The 17456-nt window shown below is 37.4% G+C and overlaps 1 protein-coding gene across 12 annotated transcripts in view; it reads right to left on the bottom strand.

Moving 5' to 3' along the window:
• LRBA (LPS responsive beige-like anchor protein) overlaps window positions 1-17456 on the bottom strand; it is a 746530-nt gene that overhangs the window by 207775 nt on the left and 521299 nt on the right. For all 12 annotated transcript variants that reach the window (XM_055550583.1, XM_055550584.1, XM_055550586.1 and 9 more), the window contains exons 43-44: window positions 3138-3253; window positions 97-209 (exon numbers count right to left, since the gene is read on the bottom strand). In XM_055550583.1, the coding sequence (XP_055406558.1) occupies window positions 97-209; window positions 3138-3253 (229 nt within the window). The remainder of the gene's footprint in view (window positions 1-96; window positions 210-3137; window positions 3254-17456) is intronic.

Raw genomic sequence — 17456 nt, 5'->3', positions numbered from 1 at the left:
TTTTTAAGGTGTTGTGAAAATAATCAGATTTCTTTTTATATGCAAGATAATATATAATATTTTATACACAGCATTTCAGATGAACTAAGAAATTACCTTGGACAAATCTCTGAAGTTACTTGGCAAAGTAAGATCCAGTTCTTCCGATTCATAATTAGTAATGACCCATGGAAACACAGGATACTGATTTAAGTCATTGTAAGTCCGTCCTGGAAGAGGGAAAAAAGTCATTCTTAATTTAGAATAGTAAGATGATAAACATTCTGGAATATATTTTATTAAAAATAACAAGAACAACAATTTCTGAGTGCCAAACACTGTGCTATCATTTATTCATTATTTCATTTAATTTTCACAGTAACTCTATGAAAATAGGATCACCCCATTTTATAAATAGAAAAGTGAGGCACAAAAGTTTATGTAACTTGCCCCAAATCATGGAACTCGCAATGGTTGAACTATATTTAAATCTAGATGCTCTGTACGCATGCTAATGTTCTTATAAATTCCACAGCTATTTGTATTAATTGAAACAAAAAAAAATAATCTTCACTAAGAATTTAAAAAACAATTTCCTATCACATAAGAGTTTTTCAAAACCAGAATCCTTTCTCTGCCATTAATTAACTAACCAATCAACCAACTAATAAACCAAGTTCAAGTGACTTAACCCCTGTGGGCATTCATTAGTCACCTGTAAAATGATGAGGTTATTCTAAATAACTCTGAAATTCCTGTGAAAGCTTTCAAATTCTATGCCCCTTTGAATATAATCCATGGCATCATCGAGGCTACTTATTTAATTCCCGAATGATGCCACACAATCTTCTATGCTTCTTCTAAATCAAAGACATTCAATGACACATTCGTGTCTATTAACAATATGAATAAAGCAAAGGGTGAGGTAGCCCATCCATGTAGAAACAGCAGCTTTCTGAATATCACCACTTTAGGGAGGCAGGCTCAGTAGGTGAGATCACTGTTTCCAGAGTAAAAACACTGCCTCCACCATTTTATTAGTCTATAACCTGTATTTAGCTAGATTTAATGTGAACAAACTTTTATGGCTAACATATAAGGGAGACAAATATATCGATATTGCTTGAATTCCTTTCTTGCAGTGTATTCTATCCCCTCATTTCTTTCCCAGTTCTCAAATATACACGGGTGTCACATCAACATACAGCTGAGTATTACACCAGCTGTCCACGCAGCTTCTCGGTACCTAGGCCTTCCTCGTGATGTGATGTATTTAACACTGTATTTCATTCTATTCATCATGAGCTTGAGGCCTATTAGAGTAACAGAGTTCTTCCTTGACTGACTTGGAAACAGTCTTACAAAATATGAATAATAAGATAATTTTAATTCAGATGTAATTATCATACTTCATATTTCTGTCAGTTTTAATTTCTCCCAGAAAAAAATAAATGAACTTTGTAGCAAAAAGCAGCCTATTTTGATATCCCTTTTCTCTTGCATTTTTCTCTCCTTCTGATTGAGACCTTATCATCAGTAAACAATAAAATACTTTTGTTATCCTATATGCTTAAATAATCAACTTTATTGTACCTACAATAAAAGAGTACATACATGCTCATTGTCAACAGACTCTTGTTAATTAAGTTAAATTCAATATATAACTACTGAATGCCTGTGCTTAGTCACTCAGTCGTGTCCAACTCTTTGTAATCCTATGGACTGTAGCCCAGCAGGCTCCTCTGTCCAGGGGGATTCCCCAGGCAAGAATACTGGAATGAGTTGCCATGCCCTCCTCCAGGAGATCTTTCCAGCCCAGGGATCGAACCCAGGTCTCCCGCACTGCAGGCAGATTCTTTACTATCTGAGCCATCAGGGAAGCTCAAGAATACTGGAGTGGGTAGCCTATCCCTTCTACAGGGGAACTTCCCAACCCAGGAATTGAACCAGGGTCTCCTGAATCGTAGGCAGATTCTTTACCATCTGAGCCACCAGGAAAGCCCAATCTACACCTAAGGTTCTCATTTAATCTCCAACCATTCAGTCCTTAAACTCTTTTGTTTATTTTGAAAATGAACTCCTATAAAGTAACTTGTAGGTTCTGAGATGCTAAAGCCTAAGGCATGACCTATATTCATTCTGAATTCCCCCTCACCTCTGAATCACATTTGATACAGAGGCCTACACTTTTCCCTCTCCCTCTCCCATTGTGTCTCAAGCCATTTGTTTCAACTTAGTTCTCCTACTAAATCTACAATTTCTGGGATCACTGATCCTCTCCTCTTCCTTAACAACTTTCCTCTTTCTTTTTGTCCTGCTCAAGAGCAGGCCCCAGACCTTATCTCACTGCTTTCTGCATCATCTGGCTTGGTAATCTCATCTCTATCTCTTGGTGATTAGTCTCTATGCAGATGAAACCCAATGTCTTTCTCTAAGTTCCAAATGCCTTCTATACTTCAGCATCTCTTTTTGATATATTGTATGCCTTGCTAGCACAGTCAAATCATCATCTTTCTCTAGATCAAATTTTTTCCTTCTTTTTCCTTTAATAGCACCACGGTTTCCCCCATGATTTAGAACAGAAGCCTGGAAGTCTTTTCTGACACTTTCTTCTCATTTACTCTCAGCATTCAGTCCTCTGGATGGCAGATGGTTTGTACCTTGTAAATTCTTGTGTTATCTAATCCTTTGTTTTAATTCCTACTGTCACCTCTCTAATGCAGGCCCTCATTACTTTTTATGTGCAACTGCCTCCTAACTTTTGCTCTCTACCTAGACTCCCTGCACCCTTCTTTATCCTTCATACTGCTTCCAACTTTTCATACAGCTCTGATATTGCTCATTTGTTCAGAAACTGTCAAAAACTTCCCTGTGAATTGACTGCTAATTCCTCAAATTGAGAGAAAATCTTTCATAATGAATGTCTCCACACAATCTTTTTAGTTTTCATTTTCATCATACCTTTATGAATATATGTACACACACAATATACTAATAATCATTCTTTAGCTATATTTCATTTTTTCCTCATCTTTGTATGTTGCTTATACTTTCAGCTTTACATAGAATGACTCCATTCATATGTATACTCAAAATAATCTAATAGCACAATTAATAACTTATCATTTGAAATAAATCAACATATGGGCTTAAATTACCTGCTATTGTGTTGAGAAACATCAAGTACTCAAAGTTTGAAATCTCCCTGTGCTGCCATCGCTGGGTCATATTAGAAGCTTTAAAAAGTTGACGTGGACTAGCTAATGAGATACGCCTGCAAGAAAAAGAATTTGATGTGGAATCAATTTAAACTTAAGATTAGTTATATCAATAATAAATCATGACTTCTGGGCTCATTCGAATTGATGTATTTATATTAATGAACGCTAGAGGTGTTCCAATCTACAATTAATGCTTAAACAAATGATTTGGATGAGCCACAGGTCTATTATCCATGTTCTATTCATTAAGGTAAGCTGTCATTACAAAACCATTATAATATCTAGCTCTATAAATTGATTAATAACAGTATGATTAATAATTCACTGCTTTACTGGTATAAGAGCTATTATAGTTACTAAGAAATAGATATAAAATTGTATACACATCTTTATCAGTTTTTATAGTCATCTTGTAAAGATAACATATTTGTACATTATTAATTTAAACATCATGTTTTTCATACCTATTGTAACAGAGAAAAGAGGATTCACTCTTCAGGTGTCTATTCATGGGTTGGGATAAAGGTAAGGGAAACTATTTTTTTATCTACCCTAACAATATACCAAGGTTTCCATTTTCTTAATGCAATATAAATACAAAAGGACACAACTGACCAACACTAAGCAGCGGTGGGAAATAGGTGGCAGGATTAAATACTACCTTTGGAGCCCAGAATCTCAGAGAAGTATGCTGTCCTAGTTCTTCCCACCACTAAGGACAAGATACCTATTTTTTTTCAAGCTTAATTTACAAAGGTGTAATTTACATACCATAAAATTTATGCATGTAAGTGTACTATTCAATGTGTTTAAAGTAAATTTCTAGAGTTGTGCAATTATCACCACAATGTATTTTGGAACATTTTGATCACCACAAAAAGTTGCCTTGTGCCTATCTGGAACTAACGCTTAATTCTACCCCTAGCTCTAGGCAACTATCAATCTGCTTCCATCTGTATGAACTGGCCTTTTCTGAACATTTCAGACAAATGGAATCAGACATCATGTTATCTTTTGCATTAGGCTTCTTCACTAACCATAATGTATTTCAGATTCACCACTGTGGCAGCATGTATAAGCAGTTCATTCCTTTTGATTGCTAAGGAGTATTCCATTGTATGAATACAGAACACACCACATTTTAAAAATTCATTCACCAACTGATGGACATTTAAATTATTTCACTTTTTAGCTATTATGAAAAATGCTACTAGGAACATTCATGTATATGTCTTTGATAAACATATGGTTGTATTTCTTTGGGGTAGATTACTAGGAGTGAAACTGCTGGGCTGTATGCTGACTTTAACTTTATGAGAAACTGCCAAATGGTTTTCCATTATACATTCCAACAAACAATGCATGATGTTTGAATTTTTCCACATCTCTGCCAAAACTTACTATTGTAGGTAGTTTTGATTACAGCCATACTAGTGAGTATAAACTGATATCATTTTAATGTACACTGTTGAATTTCTTTTCATGTGCTACTTAGCCATTTATTTTCTTTGAAGAAATTACTATCAGATCTTTTCTTCATTAACCGGGTGGCTTCTTTCATCCTATATTGAGTTGTAAAAGGTCTCTATACATTCTGGATGCAGTTCCTTTACTAGACATATGATGCACAAAAATTTTCTCAGTCTGTGGCTTATCTTTTCATATATTTAAGTGATGCATTTAAAGCACAAACATTTTAAATTTTGATTAAATCCATTTTCTAATTCTTATGAACAGTGTGTTGACATTCATTTTCTTGCATGTGACTTTCCAATCATTACAGAAGTATTTATTTAAAGATTACCCTTTCCTCATTGAATTGTGTTGGCAACTTTGTTAAAAAGCAACTGACCATAAATGCAAGGGCTTATTTTATTTCTTTATTCTTAATGTAGTTTCATTAACTTACATGCCTATCATTGGATAAATAGCACACATTTTGATTATTGTGGCTTTATGGTAAGTTTTGAAATCAGATAGTTTAAGTTTTCTAATTTTGTTCTTTTTAAAAATTGTTCTGGCAAATCTAGATTCATTGTATTTCAGCTGAATTTCTCCCAAAAAGTGTACTAAATTTTGATAGGGATTGTATTAAATTTACAGATCTGAGAATTGACATCTTTATACTGAACCTTCTGATCCATGAATATGGAACATTTCCATCTATTGATGTTGTCTTTAATTTCTAACAGCCATTTGTTTTACATTTTTCATTGTAAAAACTGTACATGTCTTTGTCATCTAGGAAAAAGACATTTCTAATCTGGATGCCTTTGCTTTTCCCCTCCATCCCTTCCTTTCTTTTCACACAGGCTGAAATCCCCAATGTAATTTTAATAGAAGTGGTGAGAATGGAAGACATTCTGGCTTTCCTGACAGTAGGGGCAAAGCATTCAGTCTTTAAACAGTAAGTACAGTGTAGTATGGGAAAAGTATGGGGCTTTTTGGTGGCTGCTGCTTACCTGTTTATCCTGTATTCTATTAACTATGTGCATAATACTGATTTTCAGATTTTAAACCAATTTGAGTTCCTGTGATAAAACCCATATGGCTACCTTATAATCCTTTTTGTATATTGCTGGATTTGGTTTGGCAATATTTTATAAAGCATTTTTGTATATGTTCATTAGGGTTATTAGTCTATAGTTTTTTTCTTGTGAAACCTTTGCCTGGCATTGATATTAGGGAAAAGATGGCCTCACAGGATGAGTTGGTAAGTGTTTCTTCCTGTATCTTCTGAATTAGTTTGTGAAGGGTTGGTATTTTTCTAACTTATCTATTTAATAAGATTCATCAGTTAACCCATCTGGGCCTTGACTCTTCGGTAAGATTTTTGAATTCTAATCCAATGGATCTGTCACAGGTCTATTCAGAGTTTTAATTTCTTCTTGAGGAAGTTTTGACAATTCTGACTGTCCAGGAACTTGTCCACCTCATCTCAATTGTCTTAATTTGTAAGCTGATATTTCCTGCTACTATTTTTAATTTCTACATGGTCAGCAGTCCAGTCCCTTCTTCCATTTCTGACTTTGCTAATTCATATTACCTCTTTTGTTCATAGTTAGGCAAAGTATGTCAATTTTATTGAGCTTTTCACAAAATCAGCTTTGCAAAGTTCTAACCTGTTACATGTCCACAAATTCTTTGCTATTTTCTCTTTAAGAGAAGGAACTTGATTCTCCTGCCAAGGGGCCTGGGCTGTATTTAATAACTCTCCTGAAACAAATAAGATGGAGCAGAAATGATGGCTTGTGACTATTAAGGGCAGGTCATAAGAAGACACTGGGGCTTCTACCTCATTCTATCTGGGATCAATTGCTCAAAGTCATGAACTCACTCAAAAGCAGCCTATGGCGAAACAGGTTTGGCACAGACCAGAGTCCTACTGCCACAGGGCGTGGGAGTGTATCAGCTTACAAACTCCTCCAGCCCAGGATGATTACAACTCCTACTGATACTTTGGCTATTATCTGTTGATTCTATATCAGTTGCAGTTATAAGAAGATACTAAATAAAAAACCTGAATAAACACTAATCAAAAACAACCCAAATCAATACAAAATTAGGTATGTTAAAAGTAACCTGCAAGTTTCTACTGCTAATGCATTTCAATCAATATAAAAATCTCAGTGTTAAGTCTCTTCCTAGTTCTTAAATTAGCTAACTGAATTAATGAAAATTAACAACTACTAAGAAATAAAACAGGTAATGATCCTGCTTTTTAAATACAGACAACTGGCTAGCACACAGGAAAGAGCGATATAACCTGACACTCTTCCAATTCCCTGTACTGTGAGAGATGCTTTGGCATTTTAACATTCCTTTCACATAGTTATTAAGTTATTTTGAACAATATAAATGCTAGTTATTAACTCCACATGTATATACAAAATTAATATTTGAACTCTGATTTACCGGAGGTTAAAGATAAAAGTTTTAATTAAATATATTGCATGCAAAATCCTTAACATGTGGATTTGATATTGACATCAACAGAAAAAATTGAAACAAATATGACATAATAAAGCAAAGTCTAATCATTTTAATCAAAATGGTAAAAATTTTAATGATTTATTATACATATTAAGTGATGGTACGGGTATGAAAATAAGCACTTCTGTAACTTAGGTATTTTAAACATGCAGAGCCTCTTTTTCACTGATCTTTGCTGGGATAAAACATAATATAATAACATCTACCAAACTTAAATGTATGGTTTAATAACTTTTGAATATACCTGTTTCTGTAACCAATCATCATAGAAACACTCCAAAAAGCTAAGTCCTTTGTCCTAGTTCCTGGTTCCTGGTAACCAATGATCTGCTTTCTGTCACTATACGGTTTTGTTTCTGTAATAGTCTCATATAGATAGAATCATATAATTTCACATGATTTCTCAATCACCTCATGTAAGGAGAAGCATAGCCCGTGACGGCATGACGCCTGCAGCACACGGCGCTGAGCTTTGTTACTAATGATCCTGAGGCTCATCCATGCTGCTGAACACGTCAGCGCTCAACTCCTTTTTATTTCTTTTGAAATTTCTTTTATATCTTTTAATTAGATAATAAAAGTAGTGCATCTACATTTTTATGAATTGGAAAAATAAAGATTTTGGAAGTAGATAAATTGAAACCTTAAATTCTATAATGTAGAGATAACTGCTGATACTTTTTTTTTAATTGAAGTGTAGTTGATATACAATATTGGGTTAGTTTCAGGTATACAGCAAAGTGATTCAGTTATACATATGTAAATATTTTTCATATTATTTTCCATTATATGTTAGTATAAGATACTGAATATAGCTACCTGTGATATTCAATAAATCTGTGTTGTTAATTTTATATATAGTAGTGTGAATCTGTTAATCTCAGGCTCCAAATTTATCCCCCCATCACATTTCTGTTTTGGTAACTCTAAGTTTGCTTCTTATGTTTTTGAGTCTGTGTTGCTTTTTTGTAAATAACTTCTGTATAGCATTTCATTGCATAGACGCACTACAATCTACTGATCCATTTACAGTTGATGGACTAGAAATGTTTCCATTTGGGACTACATGAATAACACTGCTATTAATATTTGCTAACAAGTGAATGTGTGTATGTATATTTTCATTACTCTCTATAATCACCTAGGAGTGGAACTGACAGGACATAAATTAAGTATATAGTTAACTTAATAAGAAAACTGCCAAATTTTCCAAGGTGACTATACTAACTTGCATTCCTACTGGCATGGTTCTAGAGTTTCTCATGCTGTATACTGATTTCACACTATTTATCTATTTGTTTATAAAACTCAGGTTTACCGATTTCTTTACACTGTGTAAAATTCATCCTTTTTAGGTGTACAACGCAATGAGTTTTGCCAACAAACACAGTCGGGTAACACCACAAAGTCAAGACAGGAAATATTTCCATGTTATCAAAAAGTCTCCTCACACTCTTTTGTAACTAATAGCCCCTTTTCAATTTCAGTCTCTTGAAACCATTGATCTGATTTTTGTCCAAGTACTTTCATTTTTTCCAAAATGTCATATAAATGGAATCACACTATACACAGATTGTATATACAGTATACAATCACACGATACAAACAGTTGGCTTCTTTCACCTAGCACCATACTTTTTATTGTAAACTTCTTTATTTTGTATTGGGATACAGCTGATTAACAATTTTATGACAGTTTCAGGTGGACAGCAAAGGGACTCAGCCATATGTATAAATGTATCCATTCTCCCCCAAACTCCCCTTCCATCCAGGCTGCCACATGACATTGCCACACTCCACGTGCTATACAGTAGGGCTTTGTTGGTTATCCGCTTAAATATAGCAGTGTGTACATGTCCACCCCAAACTCTAACTATTCTGTTCCCCCATCCTTCCCCTTGGCAACCGTAAGTTCATTCGATAAGTCTGTGAATCTCTGTTTTATAAGTATGTTCATTTGTATCATTTCTTTTTAGATTCCACATATATGGGATGTCAGGCTTCCCTGATAGCTCAGTTGGCAAAGAGTCTGTCTGCAATGCAGGAGACCTTGGTTTGACTCCTGGGTCAGGAAGATCTGCTGGAAAAGGGACAGGCTACCCACTCCAGTATTTTTGGGATTCCCTGGTGGATCAGCTGGTAAAGAATCTGTCTGCAATATGAGAGACCTCGGTTTGATCCCTGGGTTGGGAAGATACCCTGGAGAAGGGAAAGGCTACCCACTTCAGTATTCTGGCCTAGAGAATTCCATGGACTGTATAGTCCATGGGGTTGCAAAGAGTCAGACATGACTGAGCAACTTTCACTTTCACTTTACAGGGGATGTCATACAATAAATTTATCCTTCCTGTCTGACTTACTCAGTATGACACTCTATAGGACCATCCATGTTGCTGAAAATGGCATTATTTCATTCTTTGTAATGGCTGAATAATACTCCATTGTACATATGTACCACATCTTCTTTATCCACTCCTCTGCAAATGGATATTTAGGTTGCTTCCATGAACAGGGTTGCAGTGAACACTGGGGAGCATGTATCCTTTCGTATCATGTTTTCCTCTACATATATGCCCAGGGGTAGGATTGCAGGGTCACATGATAGCTCTTTATTTAGGTTTTTAAGGAACCTTCATACTGTTCTCCATAGAAGCTGTGCCAATTTACATTCCCACAAACAATATAGGAGTGTTCCCTTCTCTCCATACCCTCTCTGGCATTTCCTGCTTGGGGACTTTGATGATGGCCATTCTGACCAGTGTGACGTGAGACTTCACTGTAGCTTTGATTTCCATTTCTCTAATAACTAGCAATGAAGAACATCTTTTCATGTACCTCTTGGCCTCCTGTATGTCTTCTCCAGAGAAATGTCTATTTATGTCTTCTATCAATTTTTTGATTGGGTTGTTTCTTTTGATGCCATCATACTTTTAAAATTCATTCGCATTGTTCTGTAAATTGAAGATTGTTCCTCTTTATTGATGAGCAGTATATCCTGTTGTATGGATGAACATACCATAATTCATCCATTCACTAGTACATGACCATTTTGGCTAGTCCAAATTTTTTGTTCATAGCTGTATCAACATTTATAAATAGGTCACTGTATGAATACACATATTTTCATTTCTCTAGGGTAAATGCCTTTGAGTGAAATTACAAGGAGATAGTTCATGCATGGGATCTTCTGAAGAGGTCCACATTATATTCATTACCTCCATCATAGTTTCAGGTCAGTGCAGTTCAGTCGCTCAGTTGTGTCCGACTCTTTGCAACACCATGAATCACAGCACACCAGGCCTCCCTGTCCATCACCAACTCCCAGAGTTCACTCAGACTCACGTCCATCAAGTCAGTGATGCCATCCAGCCATCTCATCCTCTGTCGTCCCCTTCTCCTCCTGCCCCCAATCCCTCCCAGCATCAGAGTCTTTTCTACTGTGTCAACTCTTCACATGAGGTGGCCAAAGTACTGGAGTTTCAGCCTCAGCATTAGTCCTTCCAAAGAAATCCCAGGGCGGTCTCCTTCAGAATGGACTGGATGGATCTCCTTGCAGTCCAAGGGACTCTCAAGAGTCTTCTCCAACATCACAGTTCAAAAGCATCAATTCTTCAGCGCTCAGCCTTCTTCACAGTCCAACTCTCACATCCATACATGACCACTGAAAAAACCATAGCTTTGACTAGATGGACCTTTCTTGGCAAAGTAATGTCTCTGCTTTTCAATATGCTATCTAGGTTGGTCATAACTTTCCTTCCAAGGAGTAAGCGTCTTTTAATTTCATGGCTGTGGTCACCATCTGCAGTGATTTTGGAGCCCAAAAAAATAAAGTCTGACACTGTTTCCACTGTTTTCCATCTATTTCCCATGAAGTGTTGGGACCAGATGCCATGATCTTAGTTTTCTGAATGTTGAGCTTTAAGTCAACTTTTTCACTCTCCTCTTTCACTTTCATCAAGAGGCTTTTTAGGTCCTCTTCACTTTCTGCCATAAGGGTCGTGTCATTTGCATATCTGAGGTTATTGATATTTTTCCCAGCAATCTTGATTCTAGTTGTGCTTCTTCCAGCCCAGCCTTTCCCATGATGTACTCTGTATATAAGTTAAATAAGCAGGGTGACAATATACAGCCTTGACGTACCCCTTTACCTATTTGGAACCAATCTGTTGTTCCATGTCCAGTTCTAACTCTTGCTTCCTAACCTGCATATAGGTTTCTGAAGAGGCAGGTTCCCATCTCTTTCAGAATTTTCCACAGTTTATTCTGATCTACACACTCAAAGGCTTTGGCATAGTCAATAAAGCAGAAATAGATGTTTCTCTGGAACTCTCTTGCTTTTTCCATGATCCAGCGGATGTTGGCAATTTGATCTCTGGTTCCTCTGCCTTTTCTAAAAGCAGCTTGAACAACTGGAGGTTCACGGTTCACGTACTACTAAAGCCTGGCTTGGAGAATTTTGAGCATTACTTTACTAGCGTGTGAGATGAGTGCAATTGTGCGGTACTTTGAGCATTCTTTGGCATTTCCTTTCTTTGGGACTGGAATGAACGCTGACCTTTTCCAGTCCTGTGGCCACTACTGAGTTTTCCAAATTTGCTGGCATATTGAGTGCAGCACTTTTACATTTGAAATGGCTCAACGGGAAATCCATCACATTCACTAGCTTTGTTCGTAGTGATGCTTTCTAAGGCCCACTTGACTTCACATTCCAGGATGTCTGGCTCTAGCTCAGTGATCACACCATCGTGATTATATTGATCATGAAGATCTTTTTTGTCCAGTTCTTCTGTGTATTCTGGCCACCTCTTCTTAATATCTTCTGCTTCTGTTAGGTCCATACCATTTCTGTCCTTTATCAAGCCCATCTTTGCATGAAATCTTCCTTTGGTATCTCAAATTTTCTTGAAGAGATCTCTAGTCTTTCCCATTCTGTTGTTTTCCTCTATTGCTTTGTATTGATCGCTGAGGAAGGCTTTCTTATCTCTTTTTGCTATTCTTTGGAACTCTGCATTCAGATGCTTATATCTTTCCTTCTCTCCTTTGCTTTTTGCTTCTCTTCTTTTCACAGCTATTTGTTAGGCCTCCTCAGACAGCCACGTTGCTTTTTTGCATTTCTTTTCCATGGGGATGGTCTTGACCCCTGTCTCCTGTACAATGTCACAAACCTCCGTCCATAGTTCATCAGGCACTCTGTCAGATATTGTCCCTTAAATCTATTTCTCACTTCCACTGTATAATCATAAAGGATTTGATTTAGGTCATACCTGAATGGTCTAGTGGTTTTCCCTACTTTCTTCAATTTAAATCTGAATTTGGCAATAAGGAGTTCATGATCTGAGCCACAGTGAGCTCCTGGTCTTGTTTTTGTTGACTGTATAGAGCTTCTCTATCTTGGCTGCAAAGAATATAATCAATCTGATTTCGGTGTCAACCATCTGGTGATGTTCATGTGTAGACTCTTCTCTTGTGTTGTTGCAAGAGGGTGTTTGCTCTGACCAGTGAGTTTTCTTGGCAAAACTGTATTAGTCTTTGCCCTGCTTCATTCTGTACTCCAAGGCCAAATGTGCCTGTTACTCTAGGTGTTTCTTAACTTCCTACTTTTGCATTCCAGTCCCCTATAATGAAAAGGACATCTTTTGGGGGTGTTAGTTCTAAAAGGTCTTGTAGGTCTTCACAGAACTGTTCAGCTTCAGCTTCAGCTTCTTCAGCATTAGGAGAGGTCAGACAGAATGTGGTCCACTGGAGAAGGGAATGGCAAACCACTTCAGTATTCTTGCCTTGAGAACCCCATGAACAGTATGAAAAGGCAAAATGATAGGATACTGAAAGAGGAACTCCCCAGGTCACTAGGGGCCCAATATGCTACTGGAGATCAGTGGAGAAATAACTCCAGAAAGAATGAAGGGATGGAGCCAAAGCCAAAACAATACTCAGTTGTGGATGTGACTGGTGATAGAAGTAAGCTCTGATGCTGTAAAGAGCAATATTGCATAGGAACCTGGAATGTTAGGTCCATGAATAAAGGCAAATTGGAAGTAGTCAAACAGGAGATGGCAAGAGTGAACATCTACATTCTAGGAATCAGCGAACTAAAATGGACTGGAATGGGTGAATTTAACTCAGATGACAATTATATCTACTACTGTGGGCAGGAATTCCTTAGAAGAAATGGAGTAGCCATCATGGTCAACAAGAGAGTCCAAAATGCAGTACTTGGATGCAATCTCAAAAACGACAATGAACTCTGTTCGTTTCGAAGGCAAACCATTCAATATTGTAGTAATCCAAGTCTATGCCCCATCATAGTTTGGTCCCAGGTAATTACCAGGGAGGGAACATAACTCCTCCCATCAACAGAAAATAGGATTAAAAATTTATTGAGCATGGCCCCACCTATAAGAACAAGACCCAGTTTTCCCCTCAGTCAGTCTTTGCAATCAGGAATCTTCCCTAAGCCACTTATCCTTCTCCATCAGAGGGCAGACAGACTGAAAACCACAACCACAGAAAACTAACCAATCTAATCATGTGGATCACAGCCTTGTCTAACTCAATGAAACTATGAGCCATGACATGTAGGGCCACCCAATACAGACAGGTCATAATGGAGGTTTGGACAAAATGTGGTCCACTGGAGAAGGGAATGGCATACCAATTCAGTATTCTTACCTTGACAACCCCATGAACAGTATGAAAAGGTAAAAAGATAGGATACTGAGAAATGACCTCCCCCGGTCATAGGTGCCCAATATGCTACTGGAGATCAGTGGAGAAATAACTCCAGAAAGAATGAAGAGACGGAGCCAAAGCAAAAACTACACCCAGTTGTGGATGTGACTGGTAATGGAAGCAAGGTTTGATGCTGTTAAGAGCAATATTGCATAGGAACCTGGAATGTGAGGTCCATGAATCAAAGCAAATTGGAAGTGGTCAAACAGGAGATAACAAGAGTGAACATCGACATTCTAGGAATCAGCAAACTAAAATGGACTGGAATGGGTGAATTTAACTCAGATGACTACTATATCTACTGCTGTGGGCAGGAATCTTTTAGAAGAAATGGAGTAGCCATCATGGTCAACAAAAGAGTCAGAAATGCAGTACTAAAGATGCAATTTCAAAAACGACACAATGATCTTTGTTCATTTCCAAGGCAAACCATTCAATATCGTGGTAATCCAAGCCTATGCCCCGACCAGTAATGCTGAAGAAGCTGAATGGTTCTATGAAGACCTACAAGACCTTTTAGAACTAACACCCCAAAAAGATGTCCTTTTCATTATAGGGGACTGGAATGCAAAAGTAGGAAGTCAAGAAAGACCTGGAGTAACAGGCAAATTTGGCCTTGGAGTACAGAATGAAGCAGGGCAAAGGCTAATCGAGTTTTGCCAAGAGAACACACTGGTCAGAGCAAACACCCTCTTCCAACAACACAAGAGAAGACTCTATACATGGACATTACCAGATGGTCAACAACGAAATCAGAATGATTATATTCTTTGTAGCCAAAGGTGGAGAAGGTCTATACAGTCAGCAAAAATAAGACCAGGAGCTGACTGTGTCTCAGATCATGAACTCCTTACTGCCAAATTCAGACTGAAATTGAAAAAAGCAGGGAAAACCAAAATTCAGGTATGACATAAATTAAATTCCTTATTTTTATATAGTGGAATAAGAAATAAATTTAAGGGACTAGATCTGATAGATAGAGTGCCTGATGAACTATGGATGGTGGTTCGTGACATTGTACAGGAGACAGGTATCAAGACCATCCCCAAGGAAAAGAAACGCAAAAAAGCAAAATGGATATCTGAGGAGGCCTAATAACAGCTGTGAAAAGAAGAGACGTGAAAAGCAAAGGAGAAAAGGAAAGATATACCCATTTGAATGCAGAGTTTCAAAGAATAGCAAGGAGAGATAAGAAAGCCTTCCACAGTGATCAATGCAAAGAAATAGAGGAAAACAACAGAACGGGAAAGACTAGAGATCTCTTCCAGAAAATTAGAGATACCAAGGGAACATTTCATGCAAAGATGGGCTCGATAAAGGACAGAAATGGTATGTGTCTAACAGAAGCAGAAGATATTAAGAAGAGTTGGCAAGAATACACAGAAAAACAATACAAAAGAGATCTTCATGACCCAGATAATCATGATGGTGTGATCACTCACCTAGAGCCAGACATCCTGGAATGAGAAGTCAAGTGGGCCTTAGGAAGAATCACTACAATTGAACGTGATGCAATTCCAGTTTAGCTATTTCATCTAATGAGCTATTTTGTCTAACCTAAAAGATGATGCTGTGAGAGTGCTGCATTCAATATGCCAGCAAATTTGGAAAACTTAGCAGTGGCCACAGGACTGGAAAAGGTCAGTTTTCATTCCTATCCCAAAGAAAGGCAATGCTAAAGAATGCTCAAACTACCGCACAATTGCACTTATCTCACACACTAGCAAAGTAATGCTCAAAATTCTCCAAGCCAGGCTTCAACAATACATGAACCATGAACTTTCAGATGTTCAAGCTTGTTTTAGGAACCAGAGATCAAATTGTCAACATCTGCTGGATCATCAAAAAAAGCAAAAGAGTTCCAGAAAAACATCTATTTCTGCTTTATTGACCATGCCAAAGCCTTTGACTGTGTGGATCACAATAAACTATGGAAAATTCTGAAGGAGATGGGAATACTAGACCACCTGACCTGCCTCTTGAGAAATCTGTTTGCAGGTCAGGAAGCAACCGTAAGAACTGACATGGAACAACAGACTAGTTCCAAAAACGTAAAGGAGTAGGTCAAGGCTGTATACTGTCACCCTGCTTATTTGTATGCAGAGTGTATCATGAGAAACACTGGGCTGGATGAAGCACAAGCTGGACTCAAGATTGCTGGGAGAAATATCAATAACCTCAGATATGCAGATGACACCACCCTTATGGCAGAAAGTGAAGAAGAACTGAAGAGCCTCTTGATAAAAGTGAAAGAAGAGAGTGAAAAAGTTGGCTTCAAACTCAACATTCAGAAAACAAAGATCATGGCATCCCGTCCCATCACTTCACGGCAAATAGATGGGGAAACAGTGGAAACAGTGACAGACTTTATTAAGGGGGGCTCCAAAATCACTGCAGATGGTGATTGCAGCCATGAAATTAAAAGATGTTTGCTCCTTGGAAGAAAAGCTATGACCAACCTAGGTAGCATACTAAAAAGCAGAGACATTACTTTTCCAACAAAGATCCATCTAGTCAAGGTTACCGTTTTTTCAGTAGTCACGTATGGATGTGAGGGTCGGACTACAAACAAAGCTGAGCACCGAAGAATTGATGCTTGGAGAAGACTCTTGAGAGTCCCCTGGACCAGCTAGTCCATTCTGAAGGAGATCAGTCCTGAGTGTTCACTGGAAGGATTGATGCTGAAGCTGAAACTCCAATACTTTGGCCACCTGATGCGAAGAGCTGACTCATTTGAAAAGACCCTGATGCTGGGAGGGATTGGGGGCAGGAGGAGAAGGGGACAACAGAGGATGAGATGGTTGGATGGTATCACCGACTCAACGGACATGAATTTGAGTAAACTCCAGGAGTTGGTGATGGACAGGGAAGCCTGGTGTGCTGCAGTCCAATAGGTTGCAAAGAGTCGAACACCCCTGAGCAACTGAATTGAACTGAACTGGGAAGTATGGTAACCGTACAGTTAATTTAATATGAAACTCCAAAACTGCTTATTTTCCCATCAATATGTGAAGTTCCAGTTACTTTGCATTCTTATTAGCTCTTGTTATTATCATTTTTTAAGAAGTCATTCTAATAGGTGTGTCATGGGTTCTCACCATGGTTTTAAAATGACATCATCATTTCCTTGATGACTAATGATGTTTGGTATCTTTTCATGTGCTTGCTATTTATATCTAGTATTTGCTGACGTATCTGCTCAAATCTTCTGTTTTTTTTCCAGATTGCTTGTGTTATAATTAAATGGAAGTTTTTTATATATCCTTTATATAAATCCTTTATCATGTATAAGTTGTACCAGTATTTCAACCCAGTCTATAACACACCTTTTCATTTTCTTGAGTATCTTTTAAAATGATATGTTTTTAATATGAAAGGCCAATAAGTGGTTTCTTAAAATCTTACTTAATAAGTTTCTGCCCAACACAAGGTCACAAAAATTTCTCTCCTACGGTTTCTTTAGGAAGTTATACTTTAGCACTTATGCTTAGGTTATGTCATACTTGAGTTAAGTTGAGTTAACTTATGTTACAT

Source organism: Bubalus kerabau, chromosome 16, assembly GCF_029407905.1.
Source record: "Bubalus kerabau isolate K-KA32 ecotype Philippines breed swamp buffalo chromosome 16, PCC_UOA_SB_1v2, whole genome shotgun sequence".
NCBI lineage: Eukaryota > Metazoa > Chordata > Mammalia > Artiodactyla > Bovidae > Bubalus > Bubalus kerabau.
Note: the sequence above shows the minus strand (reverse complement) of the source record. Positions and strands in the feature narration are given on the sequence as shown.